Here is a 19,366-nt window from a genome sequence, read left to right as displayed (position 1 = left end):
TCCTCCGTTCAGTACAGCTCCTGCTAGCACGGCAACCGCAGCTCGGGGGCATGCAGAGAAATGCTGCAGTTCAGATCTGTGCAACACAACGCAGAAAATGACACATTCTCTTAGTCATTCTTCGTGGCTGCTTCTCATGGCAGCAGCCTGACTGTGCCATTTTCAGCGGCAATTGCCAGCTCCCGGGGGCAGAGTTAAGGTTGTGCTGGGGTCTGGGGGGTTATGTTCCTTAACCCTGTATGGCCTGGTTTGCATAGCTGAGCTCCTCATTCTGGAAGGGCATGAGGCACCACTGGGCAACCTTCGCTCAGGAGCAAAGTTTTGCAGGCCGTTAATTAGCAGCACAGCCCATGCGATCAAATCTGCATGTGGAGCTGCTCAGCATTTCTGTTAGAACGTCCCGAAAGTGAAGTTCTTCTCACTCAGCTGCCAGGATTTAAAATCTCGTGTGTAAGGCAGGACCCTGGAATTCTGATGAGTTTGACACTACCTTAACCAAAGGAAAATGGTTTTGCCATTTCCCAAGGCTCTGAGAGTACTAAAATGTACCAAAACTACTCTGAAACCTGTTAAAAAAAGATGAAATTTGGGAGGGCGTTGCTCTAAATGGGAGAAGTTAATTGAGATCTGGGAGAGAGAGATTCAAAGTAGTCCAATGTTCATACACAAGCAACAAAAAACACTAGTTTAAATTCTGGAAGTACAATAGCATAATGCCATTGACTGTCCAGCCTTTCCCACCTTGGGGAATGCAGATGCACAAGTAGCTGAGATACGGGGCTCATGCTTTGTTAGCTACACCCTCAGCTGGAGTAAAAGGCATAGCTCTACCCCCTTCTCTCCCTCCCCTCCGAACATCCAGTTCCTACAGTCTGACACCCTGGAGCTGTTCTCCTAGGCACATGGCCCTGCCCCCTCCCTGTTTAAATCTGTGATCTCCGGCTTGGCGCTGATCGCTAGCTCTGGAGTGGATCCTGCGGGTGGGGTTCGCTGTGATTGTGCTGCGGGGCGACTGGCTCATCGAGAGTGGTTTTCTTTCCAGGAGCTTTGAAAATAACTGGAACATTTACAAGCTCCTGGCACATCAGAAGACAGCCCATGAAAAGGTAAGTTGCGGGGGAGAAGGTGCAGAGAGTGCTTGGGCTCTTGGGTCTAATCTAGCATGCACTGCAAGCTTACCATCCCCGGTGCCCCAGGTGTGGCAGCACGCCCTCCCACAGTGACAGGGCTGATCCAGAGAATTTGTGGTCACAGTGATCTCTGGAGTCTCAAATCCAAGGATCATGGAGCAGAGTGCCTCTGGTGCCATTCGGCTGATGTGGCTGGGGGTCACCTGGGCTGGGGCTGGCGGGTGTGTGGTGAGGAAGTGCCACAGTGCCCTGGCACACGTGTGCTCCCCCTGCTGTGGCTGTCTGTGCCGACTGGGGCTGTTTGTTTCCCTGCCGGCAGACTCACTTCAGCCTGGTGATTCTGAATGTCGGTGCCCCGGCGGCCGGCATGAACGCAGCTGTCAGGTCGGCAGTGCGCATCGGGATCTCCCAGGGGCACATGGTCTACGTGGCAAATGATGGCTTTGAAGGCTTGTCGAAGGGGCAGGTACACATCTCCAGTTTGACTGGCGGGGGGGGCAGCTGGGGGCAGACATTGGCATGTGCCTCTGGGGAACCTACTCGGGTGGCTTCATATTAACACCCCTGGTGAATATTTGCCACGTCACCAAGACGTCAGTAAGCTGGCCCCGTCCAGTGAGATCGGCAGGCTGAGCAGCCAAATTCCATCCGCATGCGCCCCCTCCAAAACGTACCATCATCTCACTGCCCAGAGCCGGGGGATTTGCTGAGGGGGTCTCAGGCTTCCCAGCCAGGCTAGGAGCGAATAGGAAAAGGCCAGACTGTCGTCGGCGTGAACCAAAACATTGCTCCTTGCAGATCCGCCAGGTGGGCTGGCATGACGTAGCAGGCTGGCTGGGACGCGGCGGGTCCATGCTGGGCACGAAGCGGTAAGTGCCATGGGCGGGCTGGGTGAATCCTCACTGTGCTCAGCAGCAAGCACTGCTCGAAGTGTCAGGGCAGGAGCAGAGAGACAGGGGCCAAGCGCAAGTTTCTGAAACTCCGTGACCCACTGAGGCAGGGCTAGCCTCACACGTACTCTGAGCAAATGTCCGTTAATCTCCTTGAAGCAAAACCCGTGTCTAGAACTGATCTGCCTGCTGCAAAATGCTGCATATCCCCAGAGCAGAACCATTGCCAGCTCAAGCCTGGGGTCGCCCCACGGCAGCCTAGGAGTCATTCCAGGGGTCACTGGAGTCAACATCTCCCATTGCTGTTGAGGGGAGAGAAGGCTCGGTGTGAAAAGGAAACTTCCCCAAAATGGGAGGGGGAGCAACTGGCCTCTTGGGATCCTGCTGCAGGGTGCGTCCCTTTAATCCAGCTGTGAATTCATAGGGTAGCTGCAGGCACCTGTGTGGAACGAGAATAAACCCTGCTTGCTCAAGCCGCTTGTGTTGTCCATCGCTTTTGCACAAGGTGCATCTAGTGTGACCTCCCATATAACACAGCCCAGAGATCGTCACTCAGTGGTACCTGCTTCAAGCCCATATCTTATTTCCAGACAAGTTCCTCACCTTATCCTTGCTCTGTTCATCCTGAACAGAACATAAGAACAGCCATACTGGGTCAGACCAATGGTCCATCTAGCCTAGTGTCCTGTCTTCCGTCAGTGGCCAATGCCAGGTGCGCCAGAGGGAATGAACAGAACAGGTAATCATCAAGTGATCCACCCCCTGTCGCCCATTCCCAGCTTCTGGCAAACAGAGACTAGGACGCCATCCCTGTCCGTCCTGGCTAATAGCCATTAAGCACTAATGACTGGGTGGCAGGGAGGGAATTCTCTTGCCATCCAGTCAGGGCTGAGATTTCAGGTGACAGTCCCTTGATGAAGCAGGTTCCTTCTCACTAGTGTGTGTTCTTCCTTGGGTGTGGCCAGCCCAGCCCCCAGCTGTAGAACCACAGTGGTGTGCAGGGTACGTTCTGCACTCAGCCACCTCCTTGTTTCGCTTTCCAGAACTCTTCCGAAGACCTGCATGGAAAAGATCGTGGAGAACGTGCGGAAATTCAACATCCACGGACTCCTTGTTGTTGGAGGCTTTGAGGTGGGTTGAGGCTGCCCCCTTCGACAGTCTGTTGGGCAAGGGGGCTAGTGAATTATTTTGTAAGACAGCAGAACCTCAGAGTTACGGACCCCTTGGGAAAGGAGCTCTGAACAATGTCTTCACCTCCTACCTGTAAGCGACTGCCCCGCACATGGGGGTGGGGACAGGCAGCTGGGTCTAGCCCCCTGGCTACAAGGATGATGAGTGAGGCACCATGGGCACCGTGGTATCAGTGAGCGTGCAGTGCAGGCTTTGGCCCTTTAAAACTGAGATGATCCTCCAGAGCCCAGTGTGCCAGCAGTCGCTTAGGCTCTGACTCCAGCAGCTCGCACTCCAGGCCAGGCTCTGGCCACAAGAGCAGCAGCTCCCGCCCCAGCACCGACAGCTTCCTTGTAGCATCAGCAGCTTGGGCTCAGACTGAGCTTGCAAGCTTGTCCCCCTCCCGACTAAGGGGAGGGGATGAAACCAGCGCCAGTGGCTTACAGGAAAGGGACACAGACCCCAGCGTTGCTCCTGCTCTGCCAGCTCGGGCTGCCAGCAGGGGCTCACTGCTGTGCCTGCCAACCTCAGCATCTTCACCGCCTAGCTGTAAATGGCTACCCATGCATGGGGTGAGGGTGGGAACAAGCAGCCCAGATGTGCTTACCTTTAAGGTGCAATACAGGCACAGTACAGTATTTGCCTTTTGTTTGTTTGTTTTGTTTGTTTCACTGCTGCCTGATCACATTCTTCTGGTTCCACCTGGTGTCTGGTTGACCACTCAGTCTGTAACTCTGGTCTTTGGGTCTTTGAGGTTCTACTGTACTTGTATTCCATCTGAGATCAGGGTCCCGCTGCTAGGCACTAGACATGCTGGTGGTAGGAGGCAGTCCCCACCTCAAAGAGCTTATAGTTCTCAACAGACCAGGCAAAGGGTGTTCCAGCCCCATGTTGCAGATGGAGAACTGAGGCCCAGGTGGATGAAGCACCTTGGTCAAGTCACATGGGCAGTCTGTGGCAGAGCTGGGACTAGAACCTGGATCTCCTGAGTGCCAGCCTCGTGCTCTAGCCACAAGCCCGTTTTTCTGTGACATTGTGTGTATCCCAAACTGCAAAATGTGGGTGCTCACTATGGGCCTGGACACACTATGCAGGCGCTGCCTGGGTACACCCCAGCCCCGCGCTGTGAGGTAGGGACTTCAGCTATCCTGCTTGGGGTCAGAAGATCACAAAAGGCTGAAGCCGTTCAAGCTGGATGTAGCGGGCACTTAGCAAAGTGCACCCGATGTGAGGCGAGACACAGGTCCTGGGGTCTGCTGGGCACTGTTGTAACCTGGCTTCAGACACCCCCTCTTGGCAGGCTCCACCAGCTCCTGCTCCAGGCCACTGCATGCAGGATGTTTCTCTCCTCCTCGGGGAGCCCACGAGCCTCCTTTCTAAACCAGCTGGGGTAAAGCTCTGCCCCTACGCTCTGTGCCTGGAGTCTGGGTATGAGTCATGGCAGCAATCACTGCTCCTGTCAGTCATACATAAGAATAGCACTGACATGCTCTTCAGCTCTGCAGCTGATGGAGCCCCACAACCTCCATGTGAGGCAGGTATGTGTTATTAACCTGGCCCTGTCCTGGCCCCTGCTACTGGGCAGGCTCCAGCCACCTTCTCTGGCTCTGGTCTCTCAGGCTGAGACTCTGATGCCACATCTAAGGAATGGGCCCCTGCGGACCAGCTGTCCTGAGCCCCCAGGACCAGTGCTGGCTCCCCAAGACAGCCCAGTCACTCAAGGACACCCTCCCCAGAGCTCCACCCCAGTGGACACTCGGGTTTATAGTTTAACCCTTCATGCTACTTGCTTCAATTGTCACATGTCCCTGGAGACTTCGCAGAGGAATTTCTAAACCAATCACACTTTACTGATAGACAAAGCACAAGAGATACACAGATGTAGGCAAACAAAGAAAGCCCTGTACGCCACTTCCTCCCTCAGGGTCCTCCCAACTCTGAGCATTCCTTGGATTTTGGTCCGTGCCTTCCGGGGTCCCAGGTCCCCCCTCTGGGACCCCTCTCCTCTAGCTCAGTCTTCTCTTCCTGAACATGGCATTTCCTCTGACTCCTGAAACCAGCTCCCTTTATCTTGTTGCTCTCTAGCCACCAGGAGGTCCCCCTTCGCTCAGCAAGTATATTCCTTTTTAACAGCAACTTGTAACAGTCCTTGTCTTTGTTCCTTCGTTTCTGCTGGGGATTTTCCATTGCTTCAACCCCAGCTCCTGCAGCCATCCTGGAGAACTGGTGTCTCCTCTGCTGCAGCCATCGCGGGTGGTTCCCCCTGAATGGAAGGTTAATGACTCTTCATTGTTCTTGTCACAGCCAGGCCGGGTGGAAAGTGACAGACCCGATTAGCCGATGGCTGATTCAACATACGCTGAGGGATAGTTATACAGAGAGTTCATAAAATCAGCTATACGCTGACAGATTCCCCAAGCCACTGCAGCTGCATTTTACGGAAGGGATGTTGAGTGATCTTCCCAAAGGCCTACAGAGCTGGTGGGAGCACTGGGTTGAGTAGTTGGCAGGTTCAACAGGGAAAGCCAGTGGCTGAGCTCGACACTATTTATTATTATTATTTATTACTGATATTGTGGTAGTGCCTAGGATCCCCAGCCATGGCCCATGACCCCGCTGCGCTAGGTGCTGTACACAGAGAACAAAGAGACAATCCATGTCCCAAAGGCCTTACCCTGCGGAACGCTGAAGCAGGCAGTTGGGGAGCTCCTGTGGCTGCTGTATGCGCATTGCTGCTTTGAGGGGTAGATAGGAGATCTGAGTCTCTGCTAACCCCCAGCACCTTTGTGAGCATCTCAATTCACCGAGCATCAAACCGGCCTTGCCCGGGGGTGCAGCTCTTGGGTAGACCCCAGCTGTGAAGGTGGGGGTGGGTTATCGTCTCTGCCGAGTTGTTACATTTCCACTGCTGCTGCCCCCTGCAGGCGTACGAGGGGGTGCTGCAGCTGGTCGAGGCCCGAGGGCAGTACGAGGAGCTCTGCATCGTCATGTGCGTGATCCCGGCCACCATCAGTAACAACGTGCCCGGGACCGACTTCAGCCTTGGCTGCGACACGGCCGTCAATGCTGCCATGGAGGTGAGGCAAGCCCAGAATCAGGGGATGTGGGGAGGCATGGCGGCAAGTTCCTTGCAAGGTGAGCAGGAGACTTGCCACTGCTGGGAGATGCGTTCCCATCGCAGGCCCAGATCCGCAAAGGGGTTGGGCGCCGTGACGCTGTGCTTCGCAGTGCCTCGCTCGTGGTTACCTAGATCAGTGGTTTTCAACGTTCGGGCTGGGTTGCAGAATTCAAGGCACTGGGTCGCCTTGCTCAGCACCCAGGGACCCTGGTGGCTGGCCAATAAAAACTAGTAGTCCCTACCTGTTCTGACACTGTGCTGCACCCCGGAAGTGGCCAGCAGCAGGTCCAACTCGTAGACAGAGGGGCCACAGGGCTCCACACACTGCCCCCGCGGTGCCTGCAGGTGAGAGCCGCGCGGAGCTGTTTGCACGCCTCCGCCTAGGAGCCAGACCTGTTGGCCACTTCCAGGGTACAGTGTAGTCTGCAGTGCCAGGACGGGTGGGAAGCCTGCCTCTGCACCCCAGCCGCGCCACTGACCAGGAGCTGCCAGAGGTAAGCCCACGCCCCAATCTGCTACCCCAGCCCTGAGCCCCTCCCAAACCCAGAGCCCCTTCCTGCACCCCAAACCCTTCATCCCTGGCCCCACCCCAGAGCCTGCACCCCCAGCTCAGAGACCTGATAACCACTGACCTAGATAACCCTGGGACCAGCACTGTGATTTGCAGAGCCCGAGGTTGGCTGCTAGGCTGCTGCTGCTTCCAACGTCATTGGGCCAGAGAGGGAGCAAGCATGACTCTGTGGTCCAGTGCGTGCAGCATCCTCCTACAGGGTGAGTCCCAGTGTCCAGTCCCCTTGCTCTAGGCGCTCTCGCCCACCCCCTGACAAATTCCACAGTGCAGCTATGAGCCGTCAGCACAAAACCCTGCAGCCCGTTGAACAGGGAAAAGTGCAGAAGAAGGCGGTGCCTTTTGGCTGCCCACCCCGCCCTGCATTTCCAGCATGGGTCACCCACACTGCCCCGTGCTCCCCGCATCCCCTCTGCACACCGTCTGGGGAGATACTCGCTCACCCCCCACATAAAGCGCAGAGACCCACCCCTTGCAGCCCAGGCTCCTGCTGGGGCCAGCCTCGACAGCCTCCTGCACCCCAAAGCAGCCCCTTCCTCCCCCCATCGCTGTGTGGGGCCTTGTCCTCCCTCCCTGCGCTGGCTAGATGCTCTGCTCATCACCTTGCTAAGCCAGCCTGAGGCCTGGCCCTGGAAACCATGCTGGACCTGTCGGCCAGAAAGATCCCACCACAGACAGGCCCAGGCCTGTGTCACCAGGTTTCACGCAGTAAGGGGAGGGACCAAAGGGCAATTCCCCTTCCTCCTCCAGTTCAGCCTGGGCCCTGCAGAGTGCTCCCACCATGCCCCACAGCCTGCCAGACAGCAGGGCCCTCCCCAGAACAGGGCTTGGACCCCAGAGCTGCCCTGACTCTGAGCAGACATCTGCCGGACAGTGGCAGAGCGTTGCCTGGAAGTGGGGGTCAAGGGCCCTGTTCTGATGGGGCGTGCATGCAGGTTGGATCGAGCATTTCAGGGGCGCTGTAAGGATTGTGAAGGGCCAAGCAATCCTTGGCTGCCAGGCTGGAGGAGGAGAGCCTGTCTGCTCAGGATAATGGCAGACATGGCTCTGACCCACAGCTGGTTCTCCTTGCCAGCTGTCCGTGACCAAGAGGTGGGGATCCCATACTTGCTCCAATTCTGATTTCCATGCTAATGAGCCCTCTATTCTCTCCCCGGCACAGAGCTGTGACCGCATTAAGCAGTCTGCCTCTGGCACCAAGCGCCGCGTCTTCATTGTGGAGACCATGGGGGGTTACTGCGGCTACCTGTCGACAGTGACCGGCATCGCCGTGGGAGCAGACGCTGCCTATGTCTATGAGGATCCTTTCACCATTCACGACCTGAAGGTGAGCTCGCTCTCTGACTCCTGCGGAGATGCGCCCAGCTCTATGCAGAGCGTGTCCTTCCCTTTGGGCGTGATGTGGGCCAGACTGAGATGGGGCCACGCGATACGTACAGGAACAGGAAGAACATGCAGCAGGTGACTTTGCTCCAGTGTTCCCTTAGTGTGTTCGGGGCAGACATAGTACGTGGGACCAACGTAGTACATGTAATTATTTTGCAGTGCCATTAATTAAAGGGAGGAGAGAGAGCGCAGGGTGGTTCCTGGGAGAGAGAGAGCCGTGATATCTGCCTCACTCACTGGACCGAGGAGATCTAAGCATGGGGGTTGCCAGTGGGAATTCGGTGAGGACATCAGCTGTAGATGTGAGGTGGGAGGAAGGGCACAGTGCTGGACATGGGGTTGGGAGGGTCTGATAGGGATCCCTGGGCCCAAGGATAATGAGGTAGCAGAGGAAAACGAATGGCTGCCTTTCATTGCCTCATCAGATCTGAATCTGAGTGCTGGATTCACAAAGACCCTGTGGCAGAGGCTGGTCTGGTAACCTCCCATCGTGAGGATGGCATCACCTCTTGCTACAAGGATAGGCTCCCTGGGTCCCTCTGATGCAGAGGGTGAAGAGTCTCAAGAGCCTGGGCCATCAGGGAGGCGAGGAAATGATTCACCAGAGGCCCTAGCAGTACGGCTCACCTGGGGAGGGAGTTGAATGAGCCCTAGTAACTCCCTTCCCCCAGGCGGTACCCAGGGGCCAGCCAAGGTTCGTTCATGGCTGCATTAGCACAGGGCAGAGGAGATGCTCCCATTGGATCAGCTTCCTCTCCCTGCCAGAGAGCACGTTGCAGCTGTTGTTTGGACTCTGCCGGGAGGAGGAGGAGATGATGTCGATCAGATGAGGGTGTTTCTGGACGGGGGTTGCGCTGCGCCGGAGGTTTGAACGGAGGGAAGGCGAGAGTGGGGCTAAGGGCCTTCTCTGGGGCGGGAAGCCCCTGGCCGGGAAGGTGCTGGGTGGTGGGACAGTGCTGAGTGCTGTACTAACATGCCCCGTGTCTGTCTTGTAGGCCAACGTTGAGCACTTGACTGAGAAGATGAAGACTGACATTCAGAGAGGCCTGGTGCTCCGGTGAGTCAGCCCGGGGCTCTTCTCTGTGGCAACACAGCTCTGCAGGCTGCACTACCGCTGCGAAACTAACCCAGCCTCCACGCTCCAGCCCGCAACCAGACTGCGCGGGGCACCGGCCGGCCGGCCCCCTCGGCACCCCCTGAGCGCCAGGCTGGAGAGCCCACGCAGAGCTGGGAAGGAGGGTGTTCCTGCTTAAATCCTGCTGGGGGGAGGGGTTAGTAGTTTTAACCCTTTTCCTGCTGCTGAGGAGAGTACCCCGTGGGATGCACGTTTGGAGCACAGAGGGCTCATGAGTGTGCCGGCTGAAGGACACAGCCCTGACCCTCCAGGCAGCCCAGCTGCTGCCCGTCGAATGGCTACACGCGCACGCAGGAATCGGGGAGGGGCTCTTAAGGGAAGCCAGCACGCTACGCAAGGGTGGAGAACATTGGTCTCGATGCGGCTGCGGTTGAACCGCAAAGAGTTGAAATGAACCAGTTTGAAGAGCTGAGCTTGGGGTTGGGAGTCAGCCCCATCACAGAGCAGCACCCCAGCGCCAGGCTGGTTTTAGGGGGCTGCGACAGCTTTAGCAATTTGAGGGCCAACAAGAAGCTCTGACCTCTGGCCTTCAGAAGCTTTTATTTCCAAACCCCGCAGGTCAGCTTTAACCCGAATCAGCCTAGTGAAGCCCCCAGTGGTTAGAAACGTGGGCAGGATATACTGGGACGAACCAGCGTGGGAGAAAGCATGTGATGGGGGAGAGGAAACAGGGCTGCAGGAGCGAGGGGTGAGACCTGCGGGTGGTAGGGGTCAGCAAGTGAGACGTGGTTGTGCCGTGCGGTGTGGTCAGTGCGGGGACTGCCTCTCCCAGCCTGGCTGAGACCACCCCGGGGAGCTGCCACTATCTAGCGCAGCTGAGCAGTGACTGTTTCACCAGCTCCAGTGCCTGGCGGGTGGAAGCCCGGGGAGAGGTTCCTCGGAGTGGTGCACAGGGAGCTGTCTAAGAACGGGATGAATTAGATGTAGCCTCCAGGAGGGAAAGTTCCCTGACAGGATGATTTCTTTGGCTAGGCAGAGGTGGCAGGCCCATCCCATGAGATGTTTGAAGCAAGGCTCCACAAAGAGCGGGCTAACACACTACCGGGGCAATCCTGCACTGGTAGGGCGAGGGAGGGAGATCTCACTGGGCTCTTCCATCTCTAATGCCTAGGGCTTCGGCCCCGAGCCAGGGCTTGGCACGCAGGGCAGCAGGAGTTTCCTGCGCTGTCTGCTGACCTGCCAAGCTTTGGTAACTGCGGAAGGTTTCAGAGGCAGCCCGGCTGGAGGTGGCGGTGACCAGGTCATGCTGGGATTTGGGATCATAGATTATTGTTCCAGCTCCCTGCTTTGCCCATGGTGCAGCGATCCGTGGGTAGGATCCTCTGCCCCCCAGCATGGCCTTCTGAATCGCGGGAGGCAGCCCCGCTAACGTGCTCTCCTTTGCCTTCTCCCAAGCAATGAGAAGTGCCATGAACATTACACCACTGAGTTCCTCTACAACCTGTACTCGTCCGAGGGCAGAGGGATCTTCGACTGCAGGATCAACGTCCTGGGACACCTCCAGCAGGTAGGCGGCAGCCGCGCCGGCTAGGCTGGGAACTTTCCTGGCAGGCGGCTATGGCCAGAGACGGGCTCCCATTCAGCTCAGGAGGAGAGGCTGGGGCCTAGTCGCCTCTAGACCCTGCCTCCCCTTTGCTTTCACTGTCTTCCTGTGCTTATGGCAGTGCGGAGGCCTCCGGATGCTTAGCCAGTCGGAGTGTCGCTCTGCAGGCCGTACCCCCCCCGAAAGCGCAGCACACGCCGTGCAGGAGCTGCCTGGGCTGTATGCTCTGTGTACGGCCCAGAGGCGGGTGGCCATTTCCAGGGCACCCACTTCCCGTGTTCCACAGTGATGTGTAGATGCCCCTACCCCCCCCCTTCCTGCCTGGTGCCACCCCCAGCAGCTGTGCAGCAGGCTTCCTTTGTTCCTGGCTTCATTCCATGCCCCATGGGGCCACCCGTCTCCATTTACAGGGCGGAGCTCCGACCCCCTTTGACCGTAACTATGGCACCAAGCTGGGGGTGAAGGCCATGCTGTGGATGTCAGAGAAGCTGCAGCAGGCTTATCGCAAGGGTAGGTCGAGTGTTGCGGCGAGGGGAGGCCTTGTCTGGCACAGGGAACATGGGCGAGGACGCAGCGCTTGCCCTGGGCTCACAGAACACTCTGCCTGCCGAGGCATTGACACTGAGCCCCTGGGGTCCATTGGGCAGGCTTCTCCCCCACCCCGGGTGAGTGTCCAGCGGCTGAGCCAGGCTGGTAACTCTGGCCCCACCAGCCCTGGTGATCCGCGGGACACGCTCAGCATGGGGAAGTGTCTGTGCGATTTGCCAGCCCGCCCCAGCCGTGGCCTGCAGAAATAGCCTCTAGAGGTGAAAGGGGAGCAGAGGCCCCACAGGTCAGTCAGTCCTGGCCTGAAGTGGCTTGTTACGAGGTAGCCCCTGCTGATGGTGCAGCGAGCTGGCCCCTGCATTCCGTTAGCCCCTTGCTGAGGGCGAGGTCTATTGCTGGTTAAACAGCACTCTGCGGGGGACCTGCGTGGCTATGTCCATGTTGCTGCTAATGCCCCTCCTGTGGTCCTGCAGGGCGCGTCTTCGCCAACTCAGCAGACTCAGCCTGTGTGATCGGGCTCAGGAAGAAGACGGTGGCCTTCAGCCCCGTGATGGAGCTCAAGAAAGTCACCGACTTTGAGTGAGTACCGGGCTGAGAGCAAGGGGGGCTCCCTTTTCCCAGTGTGCTTGCCTGCTCGGGAGCCAGGGCCTCTGCCAGCCAAGCAATCAGCGATGCACCTCTCACGCACTGGCGGCAGGGACCGGGGTTGGCCTGATGCAGTCATGGGCCAGGACAGCAGTGCTCCCAGCGTCTCGGACAGAACTGGTGGGAGATGCCACAGCTCAAGAGCAGAACTCACTTTCCCCTTTCAGCCTGGTTTGATCTCCCCTGTCTGACTCCCCCAGAAAACCTGCCTTCCACCCACCAGGCTCCTGGTGCATTTCAAAGCCTGGGGTTACCAGGGTTTCCAAGACCTAGCCAGTTCCCCTTTGAAAAGCTGTCTGTTCCACTGCGGGGAAAGCGCATCTTGCAGGCTGGAAACGCTGGATGTGGGGGATTCGTCCAGCTGCTGGGAGCACGAGTCTCTGGGTAGACCCTTTGCTGCTGCAAGCAGGCTCGGTGCGGTGCTGATCTCTGTCCCTCTCCCCCACAGGCACAGGCTGCCGCAGGAACAGTGGTGGCTCAATCTGCGCCTGATGCTGAAGATGTTGGCCAACTACCAGATCAGCCTGACTGAGTACATCTCCGGCAAGATGGAGCACGTCACCCGGCGCACCCTCAGCATCGAGAAGGGGTTCTAGCACCGCCCCGCAGCTGCAGGGACGCTGTAGTGCCCCATCCCCGTGTCTCTATTGACTCCCCACACAGTATTAGCTGAACCCTGGTCCCCAGTGGCAGGAGAGGGGCTACCAGGTGCTCGTGCTGGGCGCACTGGCTAGCAGTGACTCCCAGGATCTCCTGCCTTCTGAGGATTTCAACCAGCCCCCGAGATTAGTTGACACTACTCTCTCCCACCTGGCCTGCAGAGCGGGTCTGTGGTCTGCCTCTCCCCTGCAGGGTCTGGGCTACAGGGTCCCAGGCCTACCAATGGTTCGGTGATCAGTGGTTTGGGTGCCTGGCTAGAGCCACCTTACAGGGGCCTGATTCTCAGCAAGCTCTGTGCACAGACCCACAAAGATATTGAGATGCCTAATTCTCATGGCTTTCAGAGGGACGTAGGTGTCTAAAGACCCTTCAGGGTCTGGGCCCAAGCCAGGCCCCTGTAAGGCTCTCCCAGTGAGCTCGTTCCGTTTGAAGAGGTTGGCCCAGGAGGCTGGTGTCTGGGGGAGGAGCACATTCACATGCAGTCCGCACAGGGCAGCTCCTTTAGCTCACACTGAGATTTTGTTCCCATTATTTAATGTCTTCAGTGTCTGATGAATTCTTCAAAGGTGTTAGCGTCATCTGCAATGAACTGGAAGGGATCAGGGATGAGTGTCAGCTCCCCACAGGCACTTCCCAGTGGTTTTCTCTCACCATTGCGTAGGCACCCAATAAAGTCTCCTTCTGTTCTTCCCGACCTGGAAGACGTGTGTCACCTGCATGTTCCCGCTCGCCTCCTCTGTTGGGACACTTGCCAAATTGCATTTCTTCCTGGCAGCTGGAGTCTTCCCTGGGCGCTGAGCGCCAACCCAGCCCAGCTGTGTGCTGCGCAGTGAGCGCCCAGGAGACGCTGTTTCGCACGAGTGCTTGGCTCCTGTTGCTCTCCTGCGCAGGCTCCTAGCACGGCCGAGGCGCCAAGCTCCCTTCCCTACCCTTGCCGATGTTCCTCGTGAGTCACCATGTCCAATGCATGCTGTGGGGTAGTCACGCGTCTGTAACCAAACCTTCGCTGGCTGTGCTGTGTCCCAGTGTTCTCTGTGGCGCTGCTTGTGTCTCCTAGCGATAAAACCCGCTGAACTCGAACCTGTGTCTGGAAAGTGGCCCCTGCCTGTGTGGCCGAGCACCAGCGTGGCTGTTCTCCATGGGGGCTTGGACCAAGGGAGAGCGCGGCTCCCAGCTCGTCGTGTTGGAGTCCCGTGGCGCTGAAGCGGAGAGAGAAGGACTGTAGATCGTAGAGGGGGTGAGCTAGTCTGGAAAACAGGCCCCTCTGCCCCTCTGGTTCACTCCCCCCGTGCTTTGGTGTTCTTGTCCATCTCTGTCCTCCCAGACGCTGAAACCCCAACCAATGTGGTCTCAGAATGGTGTCTGGCTCGCTGGGAAGCAGGGCAGCGATGCAGCATGAAAATCCCAGGCAAGGCCGCGGTTTGACTAAGCTTCAGCCACAGACGCAGCGCGTAGACGGCATCTCTGCAGCCTGCCGTGGGCCTTTGCTGAGCGCTAGGCGTCTGCCCTGAGCACTCTGTGCAGCTGTCCAGGAATAACAGGCAAGGCCCCATACCGCGGAGTATCCTTCCCTGTAAGAGTCCAAACAGCCCAGAAATCCAGGAGCTTTCCCTGAGTCCATACTTACAGCTTCTTCTCCCAGAAAACAAGCTGACAGGTCCCCACCCGCGTGGGCTCTTTCTTTGATTGGTGGAGAGATAGGAACGCATTTAGAGTCTTTGATCTCTGATCATCGCACACAATGACCACTTGCATTCAAATGCGCAAGAATTAGCACTTCCCTGCTGAAGTTCTTCATTTGCATTCCACAAGGCTTCTTGCTCGTTTGATGGGTTATTTAGTTACTGGGGTACACATGTCAATGTTTATTACATCGTAACAGGATACGGATAAGTGAAAATGCATGTAACAGCCCATTCGTTTTCATGAAGCTTAAACACCAAATACACTCTGATACAATTAACAACTGCTTTAATCTACACTAATACACACATGAATTGGCCGGGGGCTTTGGCACGAGCTGGCACCTGGTCTGCCAGCATCACAATGATCATTATTTCCATTGCACACATGGAGAAACTGAGGTCCAGAAGAGAAGTGACTCTCCCAAGGCCCTAGAGGATGTCACTAGAAGAGAATAGAGACCACATCTTGACTCCCAGGGCAGTGCCTTGGCACCAGGACTATGCAACCTCAGAGGTCAATAATCTTGCGCCATCCATGATGAGTTTTGAGCTCTAAGGTGTTAAGGTTACAAGTGTGTGCAACTATGCCTATGTGGGCCACAACTGAGGATGCCAAATTCAGGACAAACTGCTGAGAAATAGGGCAGATACACCCCAAAACAGTTAGCTAATCCCACATAGGATATACCAAACCAGCAACAAAAGTAAACTTCTGTTTCACCACACTGGCAACAAGAAGTCATAAAAGCAGTTTCCTTAGGCATTCCAGTTCTTATATCACCACCAAAAACACTGGATTCAGAGATGAGTGGTTTTTTACAACCACTCTCATCAAATAGAAGGTTCTCCTGATCCCAAAGGACCAGCCACACACCCAGGTCAATATATAACTTAGATCTTACCCACAAATCACGCTGATGCCAATCCTTTAGTATCTAAAATCTAAAGGTTTAAGCAGGAAAAAAAAGGTGAGAATTAAAATTGGTTAAAGGAATCAGTTACATCGAGTAATGGCAAAGTTCTTGGTTCAGGCTTGTAGCAGTGATGGAATAAACTGCTGGCTTAAGTCAAGGCTCTGGCTGCTTCCAAATCATTGGAAGGTCCTCAGTCCATTGGTTAGAATGCTCCCATTAGCATAGTCCAGAGGTTTGGGTAGGAAAGAGGCAAAATGGAGATGTTTCCAGTGCCTTTTGTAGCTTCTGCCATGTGGAGAGAATCCCATTGTCCTTACTGTGGAAAAGTACAGTAACAAGATGGTGGTTGGATCACATGGACAAGTCACATGTCCATGCATTTTGCCTAGTCACGGCAGGAAATTCTATTAAGTATAATAGGCATCGCCCATGGTTCATTGTCAGTTAAATGGTCTTTTGATGAGCCACTCAGTTTGAATAGTCCCTCCAAGATGTGCTGGCCAACTACCTTGTGGGTGTTACCCCAGGAGCAAACATTTGAAATCCAGTTATAGAGCCAATATTCATAATTTCAAATACAAAAATGATTACATGCATACAGATAGAAAAATCATAATCTTTTCATAGACATCTTACATGCCAGATTTTGTAAATATATAACAGTGGTTGCAACAATGATCTATATGGTCATATTTTAATCAGATAACGTCACAGTGTGTTTCAGTGGAGTTCAGCAAACACCCGCACACTGGCTTTCACCTTTACAACAGTTATACATCCTGAAGTGCTAAAGAGACTGGGAAGGATTCCAGGCCAAATGCAAATGACGCCTTCATCACTCACCCTTGTCCTTCCAGCTCACTGCTTTCCCACCTTAATTCTGACTCTTACAATTTGCAAAAATACACACGGATGTCAAAATACATTCTTAGGAAATGATCAGCTCCGCTTCTTCCTAGAGATCAGATAATGCATGCATCGTACGGCTGGAAAAACAGATCTGGGCCAGAAACCTGGAGAGTACTAGGAGGCCTTGTGGGGACACCTTAAATAAACATTAACCAGCAACTTTCCTCCTCACTGATAGATCAGATCACCAAATAAAGTCCTGGCCACAGCTGTGGCAAGATTTCAAATAAATAGAGCAGTCAGGCAGGCAGGAAGCTCTGATGGGGACCAGACCAGACGCTCAGAAGCAAGAGCCTGTTCTCTGAAAGTGCACAGAAAAAAATATTACGGGGCTCAGCAATCTGGCATCCTTCCTACTGCAGCTCTCACTGCACAAGCACAAAGAAGGGGACCTAGGACAGGCCTGCTGCTCTGAGCACAGCTCCAAGGAGCCTGTGAGGACGAGCCCCACATAGGGGGCAACAGACGGAGCTCTGAGTTGGCTGGAGAAAATCTCAGTGGAGGTTCTGGTCTAGCTCCGCATAGGGACTTTGGTGTCCAAATCCTGGGTGGTGGCTGCGAGCCACACAGCCCCCACTTGGTTGCTCAGAGCATGCCTGCCAAATCCAGCCAGAGGAGGAGGAGAATAAATAAATAACCATTGGAGCAGAGGACTGGACGCTGGGTCCGCTGTCTCCTAGGTGGGTGTCCCAACCACTAGCCCTAGTGGTGTTCTTACACTGTCGGCGGTATCTCCCATCGGCTGGCATAGGCAGCTCCCCACCAAGTGTACTGGCTGTATGGATCCCATTCATAGGTGCCCGTCTCTCTCTATGCATTGTATAGGGAACCTGGGTGTCTCTAGCAGGGTCCTGGCCCTTTAAGGGAGGGTGAGAGCCCAGTTCCAGGGGTTGGGAAGAACTGAAGCAGGCACTGGGAGAGAGGAAGATGGTCCGGGGGAGCAGTCCGTGCCTGGGAAAAGGAAGGCACGGGGCCATCCCAGGCCGCTGTTCCTTTAAGGGCCAGGACTTGGTGCCTTGTAGGGATAGGAGGGGGGGTGGAAGGCTTGGTTCGGCTCTGCTCTGCTCTCTCAGCTAGTGCACACAGTGGGTTGGGGTTATTAGACCCACCTGGGGAGGATCAAGTACGTGGTTAGGTGGCTGACTCAAAAGGAGGCTCCAAAGCTAGTGATTATAGTTGCTGGGATAAAGAAATCCCCCAGCACACAGACTCAGCAGGAGGGCTGTGAAACTCTGGCTTTGAGGGGTGAGTTACAGGTGGGGGACCCCAGAAATTAGAGCCATTGTCCCTGGAAGGAGGGCTGTGAAACTCTGAATTTAAGGGGAAAGGGCAAAGAGGCTCTTCTGGGAGCCAGGTGGTGTTTAAAAAAACCAGATCCCAAGAGAGGGGGAATATTACTTTAAAGACATTTTGCTGTAAGTTATTTCTGGGAACTCAGAGAGAAACTGAGGCAGGGTGTGTGTAGGGCACGAAGGGATGCCCTGGGATGGCACCAGTGTACAGTGCCTAACTCAGGCTTTGTGGATCCCAGTGATTTTCAAGGTGCCTAAAGTTGGCATTGTGATGCTCCGTGCTGCCTGGTATGGCTCACAACCAAGACTGTTGACCTCAGATGGTGTGTTCTAGCATTAGATTTCACCAAGCCAGCAATAAATGTGAACTCCTTAAGGGTTAATACTTACTAACATATGCACCCCGTTGCTATTGTTGACTAATCATAGCAACACCTGCCTGTCACTCAGGCCCATAACATGGGTGTCATCTTTGGCTTAGGCCTCTCTCTAGGTGCTCCCATCCAGGCTACAGCTAAGTCATGCAGATTCTCTCTGCACAAACGTCTCTAAGATACGGCCTTTGCTGGCCATCCACAGAGCAAAAGCTCTCATTCAGGCAACACCCTTTTCTTAGGCCTTAACAAATGCAGTCTACCTCAGGAACATGTTATGTATGTTAAACACACCTTAGCACCGAGTGGCGACAGCAATACATAATGTTTAAATATGTGACTAACTGTCCCTCTTAGGCTGCCCAGGATTAGGTAACCTGTTCTAAACACTGCAGTCATTGGTCACAGAGGGTCAAATGGGGTTTCACATCATACTTGTCATTCGTATTACTTACCAAGATTTTGTGCACACCTTTTCTAACAGGATAAGTTTTTCCAGTGTAGACACGGCCTAAGGTGACATAGTTTACTCCTAAATGACATCAGAACCATTTAGATCTACTTCCTGTGTCACTCCCCTCTTACATATCATCCCTGCATTTGTCCCGGGAGCGCTCAAATCTTTATGATCCTTTATAATACAGTAGCACCTAGAGACCCCACCAGAGATCAAGGACCCATTGTGATCAGGGCTGTTACAGACAACCAAGTCAGCGTCAACACAGGTTAATAGATTCCAAGGCCAGAAGGGACCACTGTGATCACCTACTCATTTGAACTTGAGCAGAGCTTTTAGAAAAACTTCCAATCTTGATTTTAAAATGGCCAGTGATGGAGAATCCACTGTGACCCTTGGTAAATTGTTCCAGTGGTTAATTACTCTCCCCATTAAAGTGAATCTTATTTCTCATCTATATTTGTCTGGCTTCAACTTCCAGCGATTGGACTGTTAGACCTTTCTCTACTAGATTTAGAGCCTGTTACCAAATATTTGTTCCCGTATAGGTACTTACAGATTGAGCTTCTTGAGTCTAACAAAAAGAAGTCTATAGGGTGACTTGATCACAATCTAATGTAATTTATCACCAGAAGGCATGTTTTTTACTCCTTTAATCAATCTCATGGCTCTTCTCTGAACCTCTCTCCAGTTTATCAACACTCTTCTTGAATTTCAGAGTAGCAGCTGTGTTAGTCTGAATCCGCAAAAAGAACAGGAGTACTTGTGGCACCTTAGAGACTAACAAATTTATAGGAGCATAAGCTTTCATGGGCTACAGCCCACTTCATCGGATGCATTAAATGGAATTGTGGGCACCAGAACTGGACACACTATTCCAGCAGCGGTCTCACCAGTGCCAAATACAGAGGCAATATAATCTCTTTACTCCTATTTGTTATTCC

General features: G+C 54.6%; 1 protein-coding gene across 3 annotated transcripts in view; it reads left to right on the top strand.

Annotated features, from left to right (window-relative positions):
- The window catches only part of PFKL (phosphofructokinase, liver type), a 35,901-nt gene extending 22,416 nt beyond the window's left edge, over positions 1–13,485 (top strand). For all 3 annotated transcript variants that reach the window (XM_048863050.2, XM_048863051.2, XM_048863052.2), the window contains exons 12-22: positions 1,043–1,106; positions 1,450–1,596; positions 1,929–1,999; positions 3,064–3,151; positions 6,115–6,267; positions 8,039–8,203; positions 9,258–9,319; positions 10,793–10,904; positions 11,351–11,450; positions 11,960–12,065; positions 12,580–13,485. In XM_048863050.2, the coding sequence (XP_048719007.1) occupies positions 1,043–1,106; positions 1,450–1,596; positions 1,929–1,999; positions 3,064–3,151; positions 6,115–6,267; positions 8,039–8,203; positions 9,258–9,319; positions 10,793–10,904; positions 11,351–11,450; positions 11,960–12,065; positions 12,580–12,727 (1,216 nt within the window). In that variant the 3' untranslated portion in view covers positions 12,728–13,485. The remainder of the gene's footprint in view (positions 1–1,042; positions 1,107–1,449; positions 1,597–1,928; positions 2,000–3,063; positions 3,152–6,114; positions 6,268–8,038; positions 8,204–9,257; positions 9,320–10,792; positions 10,905–11,350; positions 11,451–11,959; positions 12,066–12,579) is intronic.
- Positions 13,486–19,366: the final 5,881 nt, after the last annotated feature.

This window comes from Caretta caretta, chromosome 9, assembly GCF_965140235.1.
Source record: "Caretta caretta isolate rCarCar2 chromosome 9, rCarCar1.hap1, whole genome shotgun sequence".
Taxonomy (NCBI): Eukaryota; Metazoa; Chordata; order Testudines; family Cheloniidae; genus Caretta; species Caretta caretta.
This window is presented reverse-complemented; position numbering and strand designations above follow the sequence as displayed.